The following is a 20,933-nucleotide window of genomic DNA, read 5'->3' on the forward strand; positions in this document are numbered from 1 at the left end:
TTTATTTTTATTTTTTTATAAGATGCAAATAAAATTGAGTCTCTTTATACATTGTTTTATCATATTGTGGAAAATGCTTTTTTATTTTTTTCCCCCAGACTTCCTCAGTATATAATTCAATTTATTTAAATTGATCATTAAATGTAAGGCAATTTGTATGGCAAAATGTTTTATTTTCTTGTTTTTATAATGATTATTGCAGATTGTCTTAGGCCTGTTTTTCTCCTTTTCGGTCATAATACAGTTCTCAGAAGCATTTGGGACTGAGTAGGAGAGCTAGATACATAGGTTATCTTTAAAAATAACAAGAAAAAAATTATACATAAATCACTATCTCTGAATTCCAAACAGCTTTTGTTTGATGACATGTGACATTGTGGGACATCACTCTCACTGCAAAGAATTCTTCTAGAAAAACGTAATTTTTTTTGCTGTCATTCTAGAAATATTCAGGACAGTACAAAGTGGAGTGAATGGCCATTTGCTTTACACATTTCTAAAAACAACAAAAAAACAAGGGTATAATAAAGCACACCAGGCACGGATCAAAGTATTCTAAAAAAAAAACAAAACTGATGAATGATTAAAAACAATAAAATTTAGAACAAATGAGATGTATAGAATTTAAAATAAATAATCTAAGTAAAAGTAGCACAGGAAATACACCACTTAGATGAATGTAAAATTGATTATCACTTTATAGCAATTTAAATGCAAAAGAATCCAGAGTTAAAAGCAGATTTAAAAAGGTCAATTGCAGACTTTTTTTTCAGTGACTAAGTATTCCATAATTTAGGAGCTGCAAAAGCCCAAAATGATAAGGAGAAGAATAGATAGAAACATAAGAAGTAAAATTTTACAATATGAGATCTGTGTACAGATTTTTTTGTGCAAAACGAGCATGTGGGAAGTTCTAGCAAAAATAAACAAATATAAATATTTGTCATCACCAAGGTGAATCAGCATTATGTCTCCAGTAGGGTAACATATACTGTAGTACCTCAGGAATTTGGCAGTGGAGAGGATGCAGCATCTTGTCTGGTGTGCTGACCTCAATGAAAACATATGGTATGCTTGGTATTCCACAACCACATTTGCTGACTATTTCATGCTATAGAGGTCCCTGTTCACTCGATCAATACTTTTCTATTCCAGCTTCAATCATCAAATCTAATAAACAACAAAATTAATCAACAGTAGATTTTTTTTTTTTTTTGCTTTGTTTTTTTTTTGCTATAGCAGAAAGGATTTGGCAAGTTTATAATGGAAGAAACTCACAATGTAAGCTGTGATGCTCAGGCCGCAAATCATTTATTTTTTCTTGACAATAACACAATTTAGGAGAAATGAAAAGGCTACCCATCTGTATCAGTTTTACAGCAAGGACATTTTTACAAAATGCCCAAGTAATTCAATTAAATTCAGTTTATTTCTATAGCGCTGATTCACAACACGTCTAATCAAAGCACTTTACAGTTCACCAGATCATACAGTCAAATTGAATGCATCGACTCATTGACTCTGATGCAATTCCTCACACTATGCATGCTTGTAGCGACAGTGGAGAGGAAAAAGTCCCTAATAGCAGGAAGAAACCTCCAGCAAAACCAGGCTCAGTGTGAGTGGCCATCTGCCGAGGCCGACTGGGGTTCAAGGAGACAGAAGAGATACAAAAAGCAACTGAAAAAGACGACCCCATCTAGGAAACACACAACCAGGCAGACAAGCTCTGTGTCAGAGGATGAATAGAGCACATCCAGCCAGTCAGAGAAACAGGACACTGGAAAAACAGGCTGATCTCCAACATCTATAAACAAAGGTGTTGATGGCAGCAGAACAGCTGGTACATCCTAATGTTCATACTTGATAGGTAGATCCTGTCAGCACTAATTCAATGAATTATTGCATGTTATATATATATATATATATTTTAGTCTTACACTATATGTTTTTTAACCATAATTTTAATATCTGTCAGAGACAAGGGGAAACTGGCTGCTAATGGTCATTCTGGTACATTTATAGATATGTTTATTAATGCTCACTCTCCCTGTCAAATAAACTCATTAAAAGAAAAAAACGGCCAGGTAGTTTTAAACATATCGCCAAAGCAAAAGTACACATAAACATATATTCTTTTCTTTTATTAATATTGAATCATTTGAAAACAATCATAGAAATCTTGCTATATATATTCATTACTATAAAGAAAAATAAAATATCCCGCTGCACACAGATAGATAAGAGTCCACAGATGCCGTATAGATGCATTGTATGGGTGCATTAGGTGTGTAGTAAGGTGGCAGTGGAAGTAGATGAGACCAGAGGGCGCGCAGCACCCTTCCCGTTGCTTTTCTCATCGCTTTTATCTGTGATGTGTTCCACGAAAGATCCGATGAGCCCGCTTGGTCTCGCGGACCAACCGTTAACCGGTGCGCGTCGCGTGCGAGGTAAAGCGGCGACCGACAATTGGCCGATGTAATTTTTTTCTCCTAAAGGGGTGTATTTTCAAGCCATCTTGACTGAATATTTAGCCTCATCCTAGGTACTTTAAATTGATATCTTCGAGATTTTGCAGTCTCGGACTTTCCAACCGCCGTCGTTCCAAAGGCTGAAGTCGCACCAATGAAACCGGGTCGGGTTGGTGTGCTGTAGCGGCGCGGCGGCGGAGAAGCGGAGCATTAAAGATGACGCTGCTAACGGCTAGCATGTCCGCCTCGGTCGGAGTCTGTCACTAGCTGACATTTAGCCAGGTGCAGTTTTTCCCTTCCCTTCACTGGCACTGCAGAGGGCGGTTCATCAAGGTAAGCCAGGCGGGTAATAATTTTCACAGCATATTCAGCACCATTTAGAATAAATGCCGTTTTTTCCCCCACTATATCCGTGTGTCATGTCCAACCGAACAACGTTATCATCTTAGAGACGGATAGAGACAACATTTTGCAAGGGTCTGAAGCACAAAGAACTAACCGAAACGTTGTTCTGTTCTTTATCATGTTCTACTATATGCATGCTGTTAGTTAATGCATTGAGGCACGGTGCTGTAAAAAGCACCTGCTCTTTGCTTGCAGTTGGAATCTATAATTGGGCTGCTAATGAACTTGCAAAACAGGCGCTGTCTCTGCTGTCGTGAGCCTAAAATGGCTGACAGATGTTAGCTTCTCGGGTTGGTATTTAGCACTCACAACCTAACTATGCACAGCAACAAGAAGGAAAAAAAACAAAAAACAGTGTGCTTCCCTGTGATTGGTCACTGAGACGTCGAGCCGCGTTACAGAGTCTTTAGATGGACCAATAGGGAGAGAGCTGAGTTATAAACGCATGCAAGCAGTAGTATGCCGTATTTTTGTTTGTGCAGCAAGGTTGGTTGAGGTGACAAGCTGTGTTATTACAGAGCAAGGCACCAGACCCGAGCTCCTTTCGCCCAGATATTAAATTGTTCTAGAGAAAATGTAACTTTTAAATTACTAAAGACAAATAAATAATACACATATTTGAATTCTAACTGCTTATTATCTGTATGTAGCAAAATTTTTATTAGATATACATTTTATATATTTATAAAACATTATATTTTTTATAAAATATATAAAAATATAATGACAATTTTTTCAACTCATAAACATAAGGTAGTAAGCATACGATCTTGCCTTATTTAGGAAAGAAAGACATCTTTATATATCTCCAAGTCAGACAGATTTTGGAGGATTTAATGCTTGGTAAAAACAAACTTATTTTATACTATTAAAAAGCAAACATGAAGAGTTAGAGGATCAGTGATGCCTCCTTCAAAGGCCATGGTAACTTTATTAGAGTAAATTGAATCATTTAATCTTTAAAACACCAGGTTTTAACAACTATTGATGGCCATTATTTTTAAAAACTATATTTTTTTGGAATGGTATTTTACCCTTCTGGATGACTGTACCAGAATTAGATTGTTTTAAGATGAAATGTTTCTTCAATACAAAAAAAAACTATTTCAATTCTTTTTACACAACCACCAGCAGCTGCAATTATTTTAAATAGAATAATTTTTAAAAGAAGAACATCAGTATATATTTTTTTCTTGCTGCAACTTGAATCGTGGCATTCTTTCTTTTTGTGTTTTAGAAAGAGGGAGAAAAGTCTAATGCGGCAGCTTAACAGGTGGGAATGTGAAACGACTGCTAGAGGACGCAACATGGGAAGGGGTCGAGGCAGAGGGAGAGGAAGAGGCAGGCAGTCTGGTCAACCAAGGCCTCCCTCGCCTTATAGACTACAGCTCTCTCCATCCAGGGAGACTCTGACGTATGCTCAGGCCCAGAAAATTGTGGAGGTTGATCTGGATGGAAGGCTCCATCGGATTAACATCACAGATCCTCTGCCAGTCATTACAGAGGATGAGATGATGGCTCAGGACATTTCAGAGTGCAACAGCAACAAAGAGAACAGCGAGCAAACCCAAGGTAAAAACAGACCGTGGAGGAAACCCTCTAACAATAAGAGCAGGAGGAGTGGCAAAAACACATCTCAGCAAAACCAGCGGTCTGCCTCACAGCACCATACGGGATCCACCCCTTCTTTCCAGCACCCATCTCACCAAAGCCCTCTGCCTGAGCCCACCTTCCGTGAGCTGAGGTCAGTTTCTCCCTGTGAAGCGCCTCCTCTACCAGCAGCCTATTATCGGTTCATAGAAAGGTCTGGGGAGGAGCAGGACAATGTGGCTGAGTACGACATGGACGAGGAGGACCTGGCTTGGCTGGAGATGGTGAACCAAAAGAGGGTATCTGATGGCCACGCGTCTGTGTCTCCAGGCACCTTCGAACTGCTCATCGATCGCCTGGAGAGGGAGTCCATTCTGGAGTCCCGCAGCCAAGCTTTATCCCAGAACGCTGTCGATGAGGATGCCTTCTGCTGCGTTTGCCTGGATGATGAGTGTTTGAACAGTAACGTCATCCTGTTCTGTGACATCTGCAACTTGGCGGTTCACCAGGAATGCTACGGTGTACCCTACGTACCTGAAGGCCAGTGGCTGTGCCGCTGCTGCCTGCAGTCCCCCTCCCGCCCTGTAGATTGTGTACTCTGTCCCAACCGAGGAGGTGCCTTCAAACAGACGAGTGACGGTCGATGGGCGCATGTTGTCTGTGCCATATGGATCCCAGAGGTTTGCTTTGCAAACACGGTGTTCTTGGAGCCAGTTGAGGGAGTGAAGAACATCCCTCCAGCTCGCTGGAAGCTCACTTGCTACCTCTGTAAACAAAAAGGCAGGGGAGCTTCCATTCAGTGCCACAAAGCAAACTGTTACAGGGCTTTTCATGTTACCTGTGCCCAGAAGGCTGGTCTGTATATGAAAATAGACCCGGTTCGAGAGACTGGTGTCAATGGCACCACTTTCTCTGTGAAGAAGACTGCTTTCTGCGAGAATCATTCCCCTGTTGGGTCTCGTCAGGATGGGTCAGGGGATGAGTCTGTGGAAGGAAGGCTGGTCGGGGGAAGGGGCAGTCGTGGACAGAGGTCATATACTCAGAGCCCGCCTTCACCAACCAACAAAAAGCTGACCAAAGGCCAGAAGAAGAAGAACACTAAAGGGTCGGGGTCGTCACGCCGCTCCAATCTTCCTGTGCTGCTTGTGCCTCAGATCCCCTCTCACAGGTTGGACATTGTTTATTAATGCGCTTCCATCTTCTTTCGTTCTAATCCATTATCTCTGAAGTGTTTTTACACTCAGATGTGTCATCTAGCCCAAAAACATATAATCACTCTTTTTTTTATGTAACATTGTTCACCACAGGCTAAACAAGATCTGCACGGGAGTCGAAGTACAGAGGAAAAATCAGTTCATGCAGAGACTTCATAATTATTGGTTACTGAAAAGACAGTCACGAAATGGGATGCCTTTAATACGCCGACTTCATTCCCACCTGCAGACTCACAAGACTGCAGAGCAGGTGAGAACATCTGTCTAGTATTTTGGCTTCAGATGGACAAGAGGACGCAGTAGACGAAGCACGGTCCCACACTACTTTCCAACATAATCAAATGGTTTGAATAATACAAAACACATTGCTGATTCCATAATACATAAACTTTTTCCTAAACTTCTATTTATTTAACTGAAACGCTCATCATAGCAACAAATAATGTAAACACTGCAGTTAAAACAAGGCTTTCGTCATAACACATGTGGAAATAAAAATTTTACTGAGTTTAAATTAAATTGCAATAAAGTTGCACACAAGATCCACAACAGGATCCTGAGGATTTTCAGGTGCAGCCAGTGTAAAAAAGACACTCAGTCAAGCCTCAACAAAAAGTCTCTAAAGATTGATTTGGAAACTTAACTCTCATAATATACACTATATTGCCAAAAGTATTTGCTCACCTGCCTTGACTCACATATGAGCTTAAGTGACATCCCGTTCCTAATCCATAGGGTTCAATATGACGTCGGTCCACCCTTTGCAGCTAGAACAGCTTCAACTCTTCTGGGAAGGCTGTCCACAAGGTTTAGGAGTGTGTTTATGGGAATTTTTGACCATTCTTCCAGAAGCGCATTTGTGAGGTCGCACACTGATGTTGGACGAGAAGGCCTGGCTCTCAGTCTCCGCTCTAATTCATCCCAAAGGTGTTCTATCGGGTTGAGGTCAGGACTCTGTGCAGGCCAGTCAAGTTCATCCACACCAGACTCTGTCATCCATGTCTTTATGGACCTTGCTTTGTGCACTGGTGCACAGTCATGTTGGAAGAGGAAGGGGCCAGCTCCAAACTGTTCCCACAAAGTTGGGAGCATGGAATTGTCCAAAATGTCTTGGGATGCTGAAGCATTCAGAGTTCCTTTCACTGGAACTAAGGGGCCAAGCCCAGCTCCTGAAAAACAACCCCACACCATAATCCCCCCTCCACCAAACTTTACACTTGGCATAATGCAGTCAGACAAGTACCGTTCTCCTGGCAACCGCCAAACCCAGACCCGTCCATCAGATTGCCAGATGGAGAAGCGCGATTCGTCACTCCAGAGAACGCGTCTCCACTGCTCTAGAGTCCAGTGGCGGCGTGCTTTACACCACCGCATCCGACGCTTTGCATTGCACTTGGTGATGTATGGCTTGGATGCAGCTGCTCGACCATGGAAACCCATTCCATGAAGCTCTCTGCGCACTGTTCTTGAGCTAATCTGAAGGCCACATGAAGTTTGGAGGTCTGTAGTGATTGACTCTGCAGAAAGTTGGCGACCTCTTCGCACTATGCGCGTCAGCATCCGCTGACCCCGCTCCGTCAGTTTACGTGGCCTACCACTTCGTGGCTGAGTTGCTGTCGTTCCCAAACACTTCCATTTTCTTATAATACAGCTGACAGTTGACTGTGGAATATTTAGGAGCGAGGAAATTTCACGACTGGATTTGTTGCACAGGTGGCATCCTATCACAGTTCCACGCTGGAATTCACTGAGCTCCTGAGAGCGACCCATTCTTTCACAAATGTTTGTAAAAACAGTCTGCATGCCTAGGTGCTTGAATTTATACACCTGTGGCCATGGAAGTGATTGGAACACCTGATTCCAATAATTTGGATGGGTGAGCAAATACTTTTGGCAATATAGTGTACCTGTGTGTGTGTTTTTGTCCTGTGCCTGCTTCTCAATCTTAATCAGACTTAAAATTTGCTCAGAAACCCTAAGAAGTTAGATTTGATTTGTTTTCGATGATAAGAGAGAGAAAACTTTGGCAGAGAGGGATAAAGTGAGTGCTGGGGTTAAGCTGAGAGGCACAATCCTGCCGAGACTTGCATCCCTTGTCCTTTAGGCATGCTCGTCTCTAAAAAACACCTGTTTCCCTGTTTCTGGCTGATTACTAGCAAAAGTTGTATCTTTAAATTAAATTGCACCTATCAGAATCAAATTAATCGAAGAAAAAAGTCTTATATATGCCTCGTATGGCAACACAGGCTCATTAGTGTATTAGATCACTATAGAAATGGACTATATGGGCTTAAAGGAATAGTACACCCAAAACATGATTAGCCTTCATTTTCTACTCACCTCCATGCTGAACAACACTCTGGAGTACTTTTTTGATATCTCAAATGCATCTGGAGATCTGGGAGGCTTCTTGCTGTCTGCTGACATTCAAATAATGGAGGTCCATGGCGCCCGAGACAGAAAGGTCCATAAAAGTCCACAAAAACGTGTCAATATTCCTCCATACTGCTCGTCCAATGTAATCCAAGTGTCCTGAGTGGGTAGCATCCAGAATTTACTCGAAACGAAGTCATTTAGAATGTTTTTAGAGCATAAACAGTAGTGTATAGGATTACCTAATAGCGCCCCCATGCGCGCTCGCGATTCTACGGAAGCCGGCAGACCAAACCAGCGCATTCAGCTCGGCAAAGAACTCATGCTCTTCCTCAACACTGAAGTCCTCAGACATTTTTCTTTCGTTGTTTCTTTCTTTGCACAGGTAAACAGCACATTTCTTCTTCTACGCTTGCATTATCGGCAGACCAGACGCTGAATGCGCACTTTCTTCCGGTTTGGTCTGCCGGCTTCCGTAGAATCGTGAGCGCGCATGGGGGCGCTATTAGGAAATCCTATACACTACTGTTTATGCTCTAAAAACATTCTAAATGACTTCGTTTCGAGTAAATTCTGGATGCTACCCACTCAGGACACTTGGATTACATTGGACGAGCAGTATGGAGGAATATTGACACGTTTTTGTGGACTTTTATGGACCTTTCTGTCTCGGGCGCCATGGACCTCCATTATTTGAATGTCAGCAGACAGCAAGAAGCCTCCCAGATCTCCAGATGCATTTGAGATATCAAAAAAGTACTCCAGAGTGTTGTTCAGCATGGAGGTGAGTAGAAAATGAAGGCTAATCATGTTTTGGGTGTACTATTCCTTTAACCAGAGGACTTGCAGTGCGATGACAGCGTCATTTATTTCTGAACATTTTAGTAAGAATTGTGTCCAGGTGGTTGCTTGGGACACCCGCTGGACACAGTGTAGGTGCTCACAGATGGAAAAATTGTATTTGTTTTTTTATTTTCATTTCCTTTAAATAACAAAAAGACTTACAAACATGAGTTGAAAAAGGCTTTCATATTTCTAATCGGCTAATAGGCTAATCATGTTTTGGGTGTACTATTCCTTTAAATATACTCCCAGTTGTAAGGCGAACATAATAAGCTGAACCGTATGATGCGAGTTGTTTCAGCTTCTCCTTCCACCTCCAGTAAACCAAGTCAAACACAAAGGGGTGCTCTACACATCTAAAAACATGAATTTGCTTCCATTGTTTTTTGAAAAGTAGCTCAAGCCCAGACAGGTTGGACAGAAAGCGTTTTTAAGCATCGATTATATTCACAATTGATTGCAGTCAGGACTTTAGTCAGGAAATTCTAGCACATCAATCTTCTTTGATATAAACTAAGGGCGTCCAAATCCAGTCGTTGGTTTTGCAGGTCTTTGATGTATTCTTGCTCCAACACAGCTGAGTAAATTTATGGAAATACCTCCTTATATTGTCACCTACTGTAGCCCTGCAGAGGCCTGCTAATTCAGATCATTAGCCTTTAGAGCTCCCTTTGGATATAACTGATGTAAACCACTGTATTTAACCTGTGGCTGTATGTTAGGAATAGTTGCCCCTGCTGGAAGATTAGGCTTTGCCTGAGTTCTTTGTTGGTCTAACAAGTTTTCTCCCAATATTACTCCGTATTTAGCTCCATCTGTCTCCAATTTGACCTGTTTGTGCTGAAAAAATGTGTATTTACAGCATGGTTGAAATATAACCTCTTCATTTGTTAAGTTTTTCCACCACACAGGGTTGGGCCTTGTGCGCAAAAAAAAAAAAAACTTTCTCACAATAATGTTACAAATCAATTAACCAGTCATCTAATTTTTGTTTTGCATTAAAGGCCTTTTTTTCCTTTTCACTGTTGGATATAAAGGTTGGTTTTGGTTCTCAAGAAAATCCTCCAGCTAAGTTGTTGATCCCTGTAGCTCATTGGTTGTCATGGGCCTCCTGGTTTCTGCTCCAAAATATGTTTATCTTCCTAAATCTTGCTTGCGGATGATTTTATTTAGTGGTATCGGAATCAGTATCCCTTAATAAATTTTGTCACTGTCTCTTACAAATGTTGTAGATGTGATTTATACGTATAAATGCAACAACATTTTGTGGCCTTTACTTTGATGTTCAGAAGGAGCCGGACGAGAAGCTAAGTGCTGCAAGAGAGGAGTTACGGTACTGGCAGAAATTAAGACAAGACCTGGAAAGAGCTCGACTTCTAGTAGAACTCATCCGCAAGAGAGAGAGGCTTAAAAGAGAAGAGGTAAATGAGGAGGGGTGCATTTTTGCAACACTTGGTGGAATAGGCAAGATATTAGTCAAAGAATGTATTTCTCAGTTTTCTACTTTATAATAATCAGCTTTTGCATATAACAAAAAATACTTGTAAAAAATAATATACTTTTTATCTTGTAACAAAAATGTATATTTATTGTTTAATAAATCCCTTTGGAATACCTCTGATCTTTCTTATGTGTTTATATCCTCATCAGATGAAGATCCAACAGGCTGCCCTTGAAATGACTCTGACACCTGCGCAGGTGCTTCTACGATCCACTTTGGAGCAGCTACAGGAGAAGGATGCAGCCAACATCTTCTCTCAGCCAGTCAATCTGTCAGAGGTTGGTGGAGTTCCTCAATACACATTTGTTTTAGCAGCACTATTACCTGTGAGTACGACCAGCTAACATTTTTATTTTGAATTTTATACTGAGGTCCCAGATTACCTCGAATTTATATCCGAACCCATGGATTTCTCAACAATGCGAAGCAAACTGGAGGGACACGCCTACTGCTCCGTTGCAGACCTAGAGAAAGACTTCGAGCTCATGATTTCAAATTGCCTCAAATATAACTCCAAGGACACCTTGTTCCACAAAACGGCCTTACAGCTAAGGGAAGTGGGGGGAGCCATCCTCCGCCATGCTCAGAGGCAGTATCAGAGCATCGGCCTTGACCCCAGCACTGGCATGCATCTGCCGGAGGCACCAAACAAACATGGCTTCCGTCAGTGCACATGGGAGGATGGTGAGATGAAAACTGAGATCTATGTATTCTTTCTCTAAATGCACTAAATATACTATGCTGCTTAGAAATATACATGCATTCATTGTGAGCATTGATGTTTTTAACCAGCCATTTTTAAAGTTGAATTGTTTAACCTAAAAATACGAACTATTTGTTTCTTAGGATTTTTTTTTCTCTGAGTCACACAACGTAAAAGGTTTATGCATCAGGTCACATTAATACATGTCCATCAAGAGTAATATTTCAGAGGTTTTGGCCATTTTTAGAAATGTGTACTTCTGCATTTCATGTGATCGTATGCTCATGAAATGTCATCAGCCTCAGCCCTAGTACTGTTCCAATTCACAAGAACACAAGACTGAGAACGGACAAAGTCCCCGGATGTTGTTCTCGCCTCTTCCTCTTTACCCAGCATGCATCAGGGCAGACTTGTCCGTTCTCAAGATTGACAGCTGTCCCAGCATGCACCGCGGCAGCAGTAGCTTCCGTGGGAGTATTAAGTTAGAAGTTCATTTTTTTGTTGCCTTTGTTCTACAAAAGTACATTTTAAGGTCATTTGAGGCAAGAATATTATACTTTTAAGCGTCACTATATGGCCCAAAAAAAAAAAAGTTCAGATTTTGAAAACTTTGACCCTATGTCTGTAGGATTTAAACTTGTGTGCCCATTTTTCTTTTTCTCAAAAATCAAACAATATTTTAAAGGTGGAAAAGAATGACTTTCTGTCATGAGGGTATGTAAACATCTGACTGACCCTAACCCTGTTAACCTGCTTTTTCCTTTGTCTCTCCACAGTTGACTCTCTCCTGGACCCAGAAAACAGACTGCACTTGACTACAGAAGAGCAGCTGAAGGCCTTACTTGAAAAACTTGACATGGTCACCTCCATGCGTACCAGCGGCGGCCGCACAAAACGCATCCGGCTGCTACGCCGGGAGATTAACGCTCTGAGGCAGAAGATGAGTCAGCAGCAACATGTTCATGCTGTTAATGGAAATAATGAGGACGAAGATGAGGAGGAGGTGAAAGAGAAGAAGAAAGAACAGAAGGAAAAGATAAAGAAAAAAGACAAGATGGAGGTGGATAGTGAGCCTTTATCTGATTTGCCAAACTCTGGGTCAGGTAGGTTTTTCTTTGTTCTACTTTTCTCCTACCTATTTTAGGGTTGGTATAAAATAAAAAAAAAACGTCCCTTCATCTTCTGCCTCTTATCTACGAGAGTCATTGGGGGCTGGTGCCTAACTCCAGCAGTCTGTGGGTGAAAACACCTGGGCATCACATAAAAATACAGCCATGCACGCACCTAAGGGCAATTTAGACTGCATATTATGGGAGGAAGCTGGAGTACCAGAGAGAAACCATTCATGCATATAAAGAGCATGCAAGCTACATGCAGAAAGACCCAAAGCTGGGAATTGAACCCAAAACCTTCTTGTTACAATAATACTATTGGGCTGCAATATTTTTCTTCCCAAGTAAATGGTAATATTGACTTTAAAATTTTTATATGCTTTAAAATACTTTTTTTAAATGGAAAATATATATTTATATTCCATTGCCCAGCCTGAGTCTTCACTATGTACTTTTTTAGAAAAATGAGAGAAATAGATTATAAAAACAATTCTAATTCATTTTTTGAAATCTAATACTAAAACTTAAGATACAAATTGATGATGTGAAAGAATATATTTATAAAATCACAACCAACTCCTTGTGATGTCATTAAAAGGGGAGCTTGAAAAAGGGGTACTCAAAGTAATCCCAAGGACCATTTCCAATAATCTGTGCAGCCCGCAAATGAAATTCAAGAATGGTTGGAAAAGGAGGGCAACAATATGGATTATTGCGAAAGTTATAGACCTATATCAATATTAAACTGTGACTACAAGATATACACAGCAATCGCCTCAAACAGATTCATGACATTTGAGACTCATAAACGAAAATCAATCAGGCTTCTTAGAAAATAAAGATAAATGGTATTCACACAAATTAGTTTAGATTGGAAAGATCTGTGAGGCATCTTGCTGTTTGTTTCCAACCTTGTTTTCTATTTTTATTTAGCTTTTTGCCCAGAGATGCAGAAATTAAAATCTTTTTGTTTGCAGATGGCGTGCTAATAATATTAGCAGACCCAGAAAAAATGTTTACCTAAATGAATAGCTTTACTTGCTTATTAAGAACACCTTATGGGTTATAAATTAAATATCAAGAAAACGTAGGTGCTCCACTTTGATGAAAGTCCCTCTCTATTCCTGATACAGCAATTTAAATTCAAGTGGAATAAAAAGTTAATTAAATACTTGGGAATCCAAATTATATATAACCTCATGAAGTTGTATGAAAAAAATATAGATAATTAAGTACATAAATATACTAAAACACAGAGATGAATATCAGGATGAATGTGCTGCTTACAATCCTATACTTGTTTCTGTCTTTGTCAATGCCAGTACCAAGTAATCCATTAATAGAGGGGGACAAAAAAATGTTTGGATTGATTTTGAATGGGGATAAACTTAGAACTAGTTTCTGAACACATAAAAGACCTAAAGATGAGGGCAGATTGGCAATACCCAATTTAGAAGAATATTTCTATGCAGCACAGCTCAAGCCTATAATTCATTGGTGTGATTCTGACTTCAAAATAATATTGAAAATTATAGAAATCTTACAAATAAATCATGTATAATGTATGATTGTAAATAAGGTGTTTGATAAAAATAAACTGGACTCTATTACTAGATTCACCTTAAACTAAACCTTGGAGGTTCCATTTAAAATAGTAAGAAAATTTGAGATGGAGAAAGAAATCAGATATTCTCCTGGTTGGTTTGTGACACAAATCTTAAACCAAGTAGTGCATATTCTTAATTTAAGGAATGGGCAATTGAAGGATTTAACGTTCTAAATACATGTTCCCAGAAAGGCCAAAGTGCATGTTGCAAACTCTACAGAGATAATATGATTTAGATATCAGGATTTTTACATTTACCTTCAGAGACAGGGCCACTATTTAAAAGAGATAAGGCAATACCTTGTTAAAGATAGGCTCCGTGTATGCACCTTAAAGCTCTATCTCTCTGGATGTTTTTCCTGAAAAGAGATCACTTAGGACGAACTCTTCAAATAACACTTTATAACTTATACGTATTAAATAACCAGGAGACATGACAACAGATTCTGATAGAAATTGTAATCTTACTCAGAGCAGAGAAGTTGTTTAGAGTTTACAGAATGGCAGCTGCGGCATTTTATACATCTCCAGTCTCCTGCATCATTACATCAGACACGTTAGCAGATGAGTGGACATCCATGGCTCCAGCCTTATCAAAATATTACACTTCGTTCTTAGCTGAAGGACACTGCTCTCATTCTATTTCCAAATCTTTGCCTCGTAGAGAATGAAGATTATAACTGTATATCCAGACAGAGGAACTGTTTTATCTAGATAAACGATTGTGGAAAACATCAGTTCTGAAACGTAACAGGCAGCTAACATTAAGGTGTAACAAACTCACACATCATCAATGATAATTATCCCTACAACCTTCTAGGTGAAAAGAAATGCAGTTACACACATATTAAGTGATGCATATTAAAGCAGAAGTAGTTAAGGGATATCAACATTTTATAAAGATGTTTTCGTAAAAACCTCAAGGCTGTCTGTCTGGGATAAATGACATAAGTAATGACATATGGTACAGTATTTGTAAACCTCAAGTAACTACTATTATCTCTAGGAATTAAAAGAAAATGTAGACCAATATTTTATTTCTCCAAAGATTAAATAAGTTTTCGCTGCCATTGCTTCAACTGTGCTGGAAACCGTGCAGAGAGCAGGATGTGGGAATTACATTTATCTTCTGGTAGTGTCACAACGTGTCCCATTATTAGGAAGATGTTGGAATACTGCATTTCAAAAAACAACACTGGCGTTATGTTTTGATCATATAATAGGACCAGGGATGAAAAAAAATACATTTATATTTTTAAAATGTTGGCAGCAGCAAAATAAAAAGCCATCTAACATAAATGGTACAAATATTAACACCATACAGGTAAATACGCCACAGACATCAACAGTAGGGAAAGAACTTTATAATAGGGTTGTGACAAGCAAAATATGAGGACCTTTGGGGAAAGTGGTTAATGTATATTTAAGACCACTGACCAAATGTTCTGTGTTTTACTGTTTGTAATTATTTAATTAAAAAAAAAAAATAAAATACAAGTGGAAAAAAAAAATGGTTAGAAATTCAGGCTCCCTTTTCAGGGGAGGCGAAAACTAATAATTATGTTACTTTAATTGTTTAATGTTGACATTTTCTTTGGTGAAGAGCCTTTTCAACTTTGATCCAAAGACTGAAAGGTGTGCAAAAGGTCAGATTACTGAATGTCAAACCAGTTGATGGTGGAGAATTTGGATGAAGAATAAATGCGCCATTATCAATTTCTCCTTGACACAGATGACTCTCCACCTGTGCTTGAGCTCACCTGTCCGGTGTCATCGCCTCTACCAGGAGATGCTCCTCTGGAACCTCCTGTTCTGGGCATTGTAACAGGAGGGCAAAGGTCACCGGGGCGCTCCTACAAGCGTCAGAGGTCCTCGCGCAGTGGGAGCAAAGGCCAAGGTGAAGATGAGGCTGAAGTTGGTGAAACGCCGTCTTCACAACCAGAAGCTGTTCACGAGGTCACGCCACTCGGCACGCCTCCAACTCTACCCCTAATTGGAGTTGGCCGTCGCACGTCTGTTTTGTTTAAGAAAGCTAAAAACGGGGCGCGAAAAAACAAGTCCTCCCAGTGGCAAAATGGCAAAACCTCTAATGAGAAAACTAACGGGCTGGACAGCACTGCTGTTCATCCCAGTTCCCCCAGTGTCAACATCACCACCTTACCTCCTACTCCTAACGCGTCCCCTTCCCCCTCGTCTCCTTCCTCACACCATCTGAGGTCCAGAGGTCCCAGCTCGGAGAGCGAACACGATAAACCTCCTGCACCCTCCAAAGATGAAGGTAAGGGATCCTTGTATTCTATACATGAGGCTTATTAAAAGGTCCAGCTTGTCTAGCTTTAATTTTTGGTTTTGCTAGCCCTGACTAATGGAAAGCACACGTCTGGAAAGCAAGGTGATGTTGCGGACGATGAGGAGGATGATGGTGATGACCCGAACCTAACGTGAGTATAAGGCATCAGAATTAAATTAGTCCCAGTATAGAGGTCAACAAAGCAACATTAGGTGCCTTGAATAAAACAGAAATACATGGTAAAAGCACATTAATAGAATTTATTGAAATATCTTCTCAGCTCAGGTTTTTTTCCTCTATTTTCTGCTGTAGTAAACACTTGCTTAACTTTGTAGTTTGATAATTAGACTTTTGTCTCAGGTAGTCAACACTTACAGCTCAGTGTGCTGGCCAAAATTCATATTATTATCTAGAAGGAAAGGTTTACCACCAAGGTATAGCAATAGGTGGGGAAGTGGCCTCTTTGTCTTTCTTTATACTCCATAAAGGTATAGTGGAGGATTTTCGTAAAATTTTTGAACAGGCCCGCCCTGTCCAAAAAAATAATTCACATGCACAACCCTGTACCAGCTTCCCAGAGGAAACGTCTAATAAATGCATGCGAGAACGTGGACGAGCCCATTTCTCCTCGTGCACGCTCTGTTTAAAAGTTGCTGTTTGCATCGCTCATACAAGCTTACTTTCCAAAAGATTTGCAATATTTCCACTATGTCAGACCATGACTCACCACTGGTAAGTGAAAATGGGGACGAGCACATAGTAAGGCCTTACGTAAACATGTCACAGGAGGAACACTTATTTTGATGATCCACCTAAAAAAAGAACATCCTCCACTGTACCTTTAAGGAAAACTCTGGTACTTTTCCCAGCATATTAGTTAAAGGTTTTTAAAAGCTAAACAATAGAGTGGCAGGAAATTTTTTTTTTTGTCTTCATCACCAAACCATCCCTACTTCCATGTAATCGCTGTAATAATCCCATAGATGAATGACAAATGGATCCACAACTCATCTATTAATTATGATTTTGTTGTTGAAACACTCACAGTTTGAACTTGGTTTATTTACCACAGTTACCATAAAAAAATTTGTATTTTTTTTACTATTCGATAAGGAATTTATTGAAACTGTTATTTTTTTAAGAAAACAAGGTTTCTGTTATATGTGTGAAAAATAGAAATGCTACCTGTAAATATCAGACGCCCCTGTAACATGTTTGTTATCAATCATTTTTGCCTTATGTTTTTTAGCCGAAAGCTTATTAATCCTAACCTGACAACAGCCAGATGCATGTCTCGCTCCGCCTAGCTCCACTCACATACATCTGGGAACCCGCCATAGGAATTGCCTTTACTGAAGGCTGGGCCTTATCAAAACTCCTTGCATATGATTGGATAAGCCACTTGTCTGTCATCTTTATTGACGTGCTATTTCAACCACTCACACCGAAGCTAACCCGTGACGCTGTGAGAGGAGGAGCCATTTGGTAGATCAAGCTCTTGCCAAATCCGGTCGGGAGAAGGGCGAAAACATCGTTTCCACCAACAAAAGCCTTCAAAGCCGTTCTCTGATGTTCTTTTAATGAAACAATATCAGATAGATTGGACAACACAGAAGAAATAGCAGCATCAATGCTAACGCTTGCTTCCTCAATACGAGCCGCCATTGTTGTTGGAATCTCACGGTCGCTTCTCCCCTCCAGGACACATCCGCCCTGCGTCCTGATTGGACAGACCATAAATTCGGTTGGGGAAATCACTTTCAATGAGCAGGTTCCCAGATGTATGTGAGTGGAGCTAGGCGGAGCTAGACATGCATCTGGCTGTTGTCAGGTTATATTAATCCCAGAAAGCTTATTAATGTGGAGATCCTTTCAAAACCTTTACTTTCAGCAGAGGGATCATGTCTTCTCAAAGTAAAGATTTTTTAGGAAGATTCTTTGAAACAATCGTTTCCTTTTTTTTATTAGTTCACTTTTTCTGTCCCTAAGGGGAGAACGTGGTTTACAGTAGTGGTTAGGAAACGACGATTAAAAAAAAACAACAACAAACATTTTAGCTTAAAGATGAAAATGACACATCTTTACTGCTTCACTCTGTCCTATCATCTGTAGCACTTGTCCTCCCAAACGTAGTCGAGGTAAGCCAGCTTTGGCTAAGGTTCCCAACAAAGAAAATGGAGACATCTCCAATTCTGGTGTGTATCATGTTGAGATCAATATGGTAGCATGTAATGCAGCTTTAATAAATTCACATCTTTTCTGCTTTCAGTGATTAGCGGTACTAATAAAGCATCTTGTTCACAGGAAAGTCCACACTTCTTTCTTTAGATAGGAAGACCAAACTTTCACCGCTGGACCTCGTTTGGGCCAAAAGTAGAGGATACCCCTCATATCCAGCAATGGTGAGACCAAAGTTATTTGTGTACCGACAGGAGTTCATATTTACAGCCGGTTCATGACCCTTGTCTTTATTCCAGATTGTTGATCCTGACATGCCTCAGGAAGGACTCCTACATAATGGCATCCCCATCCCTGTGCCTCCTGGGGAGGTCCTCAAACTGGGTGAATGGAGACACACTGACGAAGGCCACGAGCTCTTCTTAGTGCTTTTCTTTGACACAAAGAGAACTTGGTAAGATATTTGACACCGTACTAAAACCCTGGATCCTTCAGCCTGAATTCAGAAGGGTAGGTTCTAAAACGATCTGTGTTTTACAGGCAGTGGCTGCCTCGAAACAAACTACTGCCTCTGGGAATGGATGACACTGTAGACAAACTACGCCTGATGGAGGGCAAGAAACCCAGCGTTCGGAAGTCTGTTCACACTGCGTACGACCGCGCCATGGTGCATTTAACCCATGTGAGAAGAAATGTTAACTTTACTCCCTCCAATTTTATATAGAGCATATTTTAAAAAGATTTTATCATTCTAAATTAGCCGTCTGTAGAAATTTACAGAGGCTTCCTTAAAAGTTCTTAAAGGAGTAAATAGTGATAGTATTTGAAGTTTTTTTTGCAAAGAAAAATGTTGCTTGGTTTCAAAATTTATGAAGAAAAGGTTCTGTGTGTTTTCATAAATTAGTTTATTTATTTTCTATGTAGAATTTTCAAAAGGTGTTTTCCACAACCACTTGTTGCTGTGTGTTCTTATGAAGTTTGTGAATCAGGCCCAAAGTGACGGAGGCATGTGATGGTTTATTGTTGAAGGAATTGTTTATGGTTCGAAACATATTTAGATTGTATTTGCTCTCGAAATGTCACTGTGTTTAATGAAGTATGAAGTTTCACCTTAACATGTTTAAACCTGGATTTTTTTTCTTTTAAACACACCGTTAAGACCAGATATTTACATACAGTTTAAAAAAAACGTTCTATATTGAGAGGAAGTTAGTTACTTTATAGACCATAGGATTTTAAAGTAACCCATACTATAACTATTTCAATAGTTTGGATTCGGTTTGAACGATCCAAGCTTTAAAATTGTGGCTGATGCCTGACGAGTTGTTCAATATTTCTAAATGATGTTCCTTCCTTAGATTCATTCAGTTATGTTTATGCCCTCCTGATACAAACAAACACCCATGCACATGTCCACCATCTTACTATGTCTTGTTCTCAGATTTGCTCTGCGACTCTTTTCCCTGCATATATACCAATGGTTGTTTTTGTATTATCAGATCAAAGTATATCTTCAGATTAGAAGTTTGGCTTCTTCCCCTCTGTTTGACCTTTCAGGAATGTTTGTAAAGTACTTGATTTTCTGACATAATTCTACCAGCTTAATTCAGCATCTTTTGGTCATTTTGCTTTTCTTCTATTTGTTGACATGCTGGTCTCTAGGAAACAGGACCTATCCTCTTTTCTGAACGGTACGATGGGAGCGTATGCAAATATCTGGTTTCAAACAGAAGTTACCAAACTTTTCCATTAATTCAAAGTCAACTTTAGATTATTTTTTCTCTTCAAGCTCAGTCTGTTATATTTTAGTTTTTTTTTTTTGCCATAGAAGTCTTTAATACCTACCCAAATGTTTTCTTCCAAAAGGACAGTGCCAACATTTTTTTACACGTTTACACATGCCGTTGGTGAAACTGTTTTGGTGTTTGATTATTTTCCATATTGTGAAACTGTTAATATGTTAGTAGATTGAGAGCTGTCGGTGCAGATACCCCTGCAGAGGTGAAAAAAAAACCCACTGAGAAACTTTTCTTTCTAAATCTGGCTGGAATGACTCGAAAAGCACAAATGGTCTAATTTTTGGAAAAGAAAAACCTACACGAACGGTGTTTCCTGGAGCCATATATATATATATATATATATATATATATATATATATGGAAGAATATGTGTGGCAAAACCTACTGTTGTCTGTTAATGTACAGCTTATACATGTATACAATCTGTGTGGTAAAAGTGCATGTGTATAGTTTTGTAAATATGTAAATGTATGTTTATATTCGCTTACAGGAAGTAATTTAAGGAATGCAAAAATCAAGTATAGAATTTAATTTATGTGTTGCCATAGAGGGAGTTATTTAAAAACTGAATTATTAAAAAGATTTATGTATGAAGCTGAGTAGCTCTTTATAGTAGTGTTGGTGTTTACCAACATGTCTGAGGAAAATGGAGACATGGTGGTATACGCCTGTAGGCAGTAGCCTACAGATTTTTTTCTTTTTGATCATTCTCAGTGGCAGATTTTTTAATCTTGTCCTTTAAAATGTTCTGCAAGATCTATTGTCTGTCTAGGACAATATTTTCTCACAGGAATAAATGCTGTTTGAAAGTAATTCTTCTGTTGCTTTTGATTGACCTTTTATTTATT

General features: G+C 39.6%; 1 protein-coding gene across 4 annotated transcripts; it reads left to right on the top strand.

The window, feature by feature from the left end:
• Positions 1-2,409: 2,409 nt before the first annotated feature.
• Positions 2,410-20,900, top strand: brpf3a (bromodomain and PHD finger containing, 3a). Of its 4 annotated transcripts, none has more exons than XM_038269410.1 (13): positions 2,410-2,804; positions 4,114-5,634; positions 5,774-5,930; positions 10,189-10,317; positions 10,547-10,675; positions 10,763-11,081; positions 11,877-12,203; positions 15,551-16,096; positions 16,175-16,259; positions 18,221-18,303; positions 18,413-18,510; positions 18,586-18,740; positions 18,827-20,900. In XM_038269410.1, exons 2-13 carry the CDS (start codon positions 4,133-4,135, stop codon positions 19,008-19,010), a joined length of 3,714 nt encoding a protein of 1,237 aa, XP_038125338.1. In that variant the 5' UTR covers positions 2,410-2,804; positions 4,114-4,132; the 3' UTR covers positions 19,011-20,900. The 4 variants fall into 4 exon arrangements, with proteins under 4 accessions (XP_038125338.1, XP_038125340.1, XP_038125337.1 ...); XM_038269412.1 differs by having other exon boundaries at positions 2,412-2,804; positions 10,769-11,081; XM_038269409.1 differs by having other exon boundaries at positions 2,414-2,804; positions 10,186-10,317.
• Positions 20,901-20,933: the final 33 nt, after the last annotated feature.

Source organism: Cyprinodon tularosa, unplaced genomic scaffold (genome assembly GCF_016077235.1).
Source record: "Cyprinodon tularosa strain WSP-4 unplaced genomic scaffold, ASM1607723v1 ctg729, whole genome shotgun sequence".
Taxonomy (NCBI): domain Eukaryota; kingdom Metazoa; phylum Chordata; class Actinopteri; order Cyprinodontiformes; family Cyprinodontidae; genus Cyprinodon; species Cyprinodon tularosa.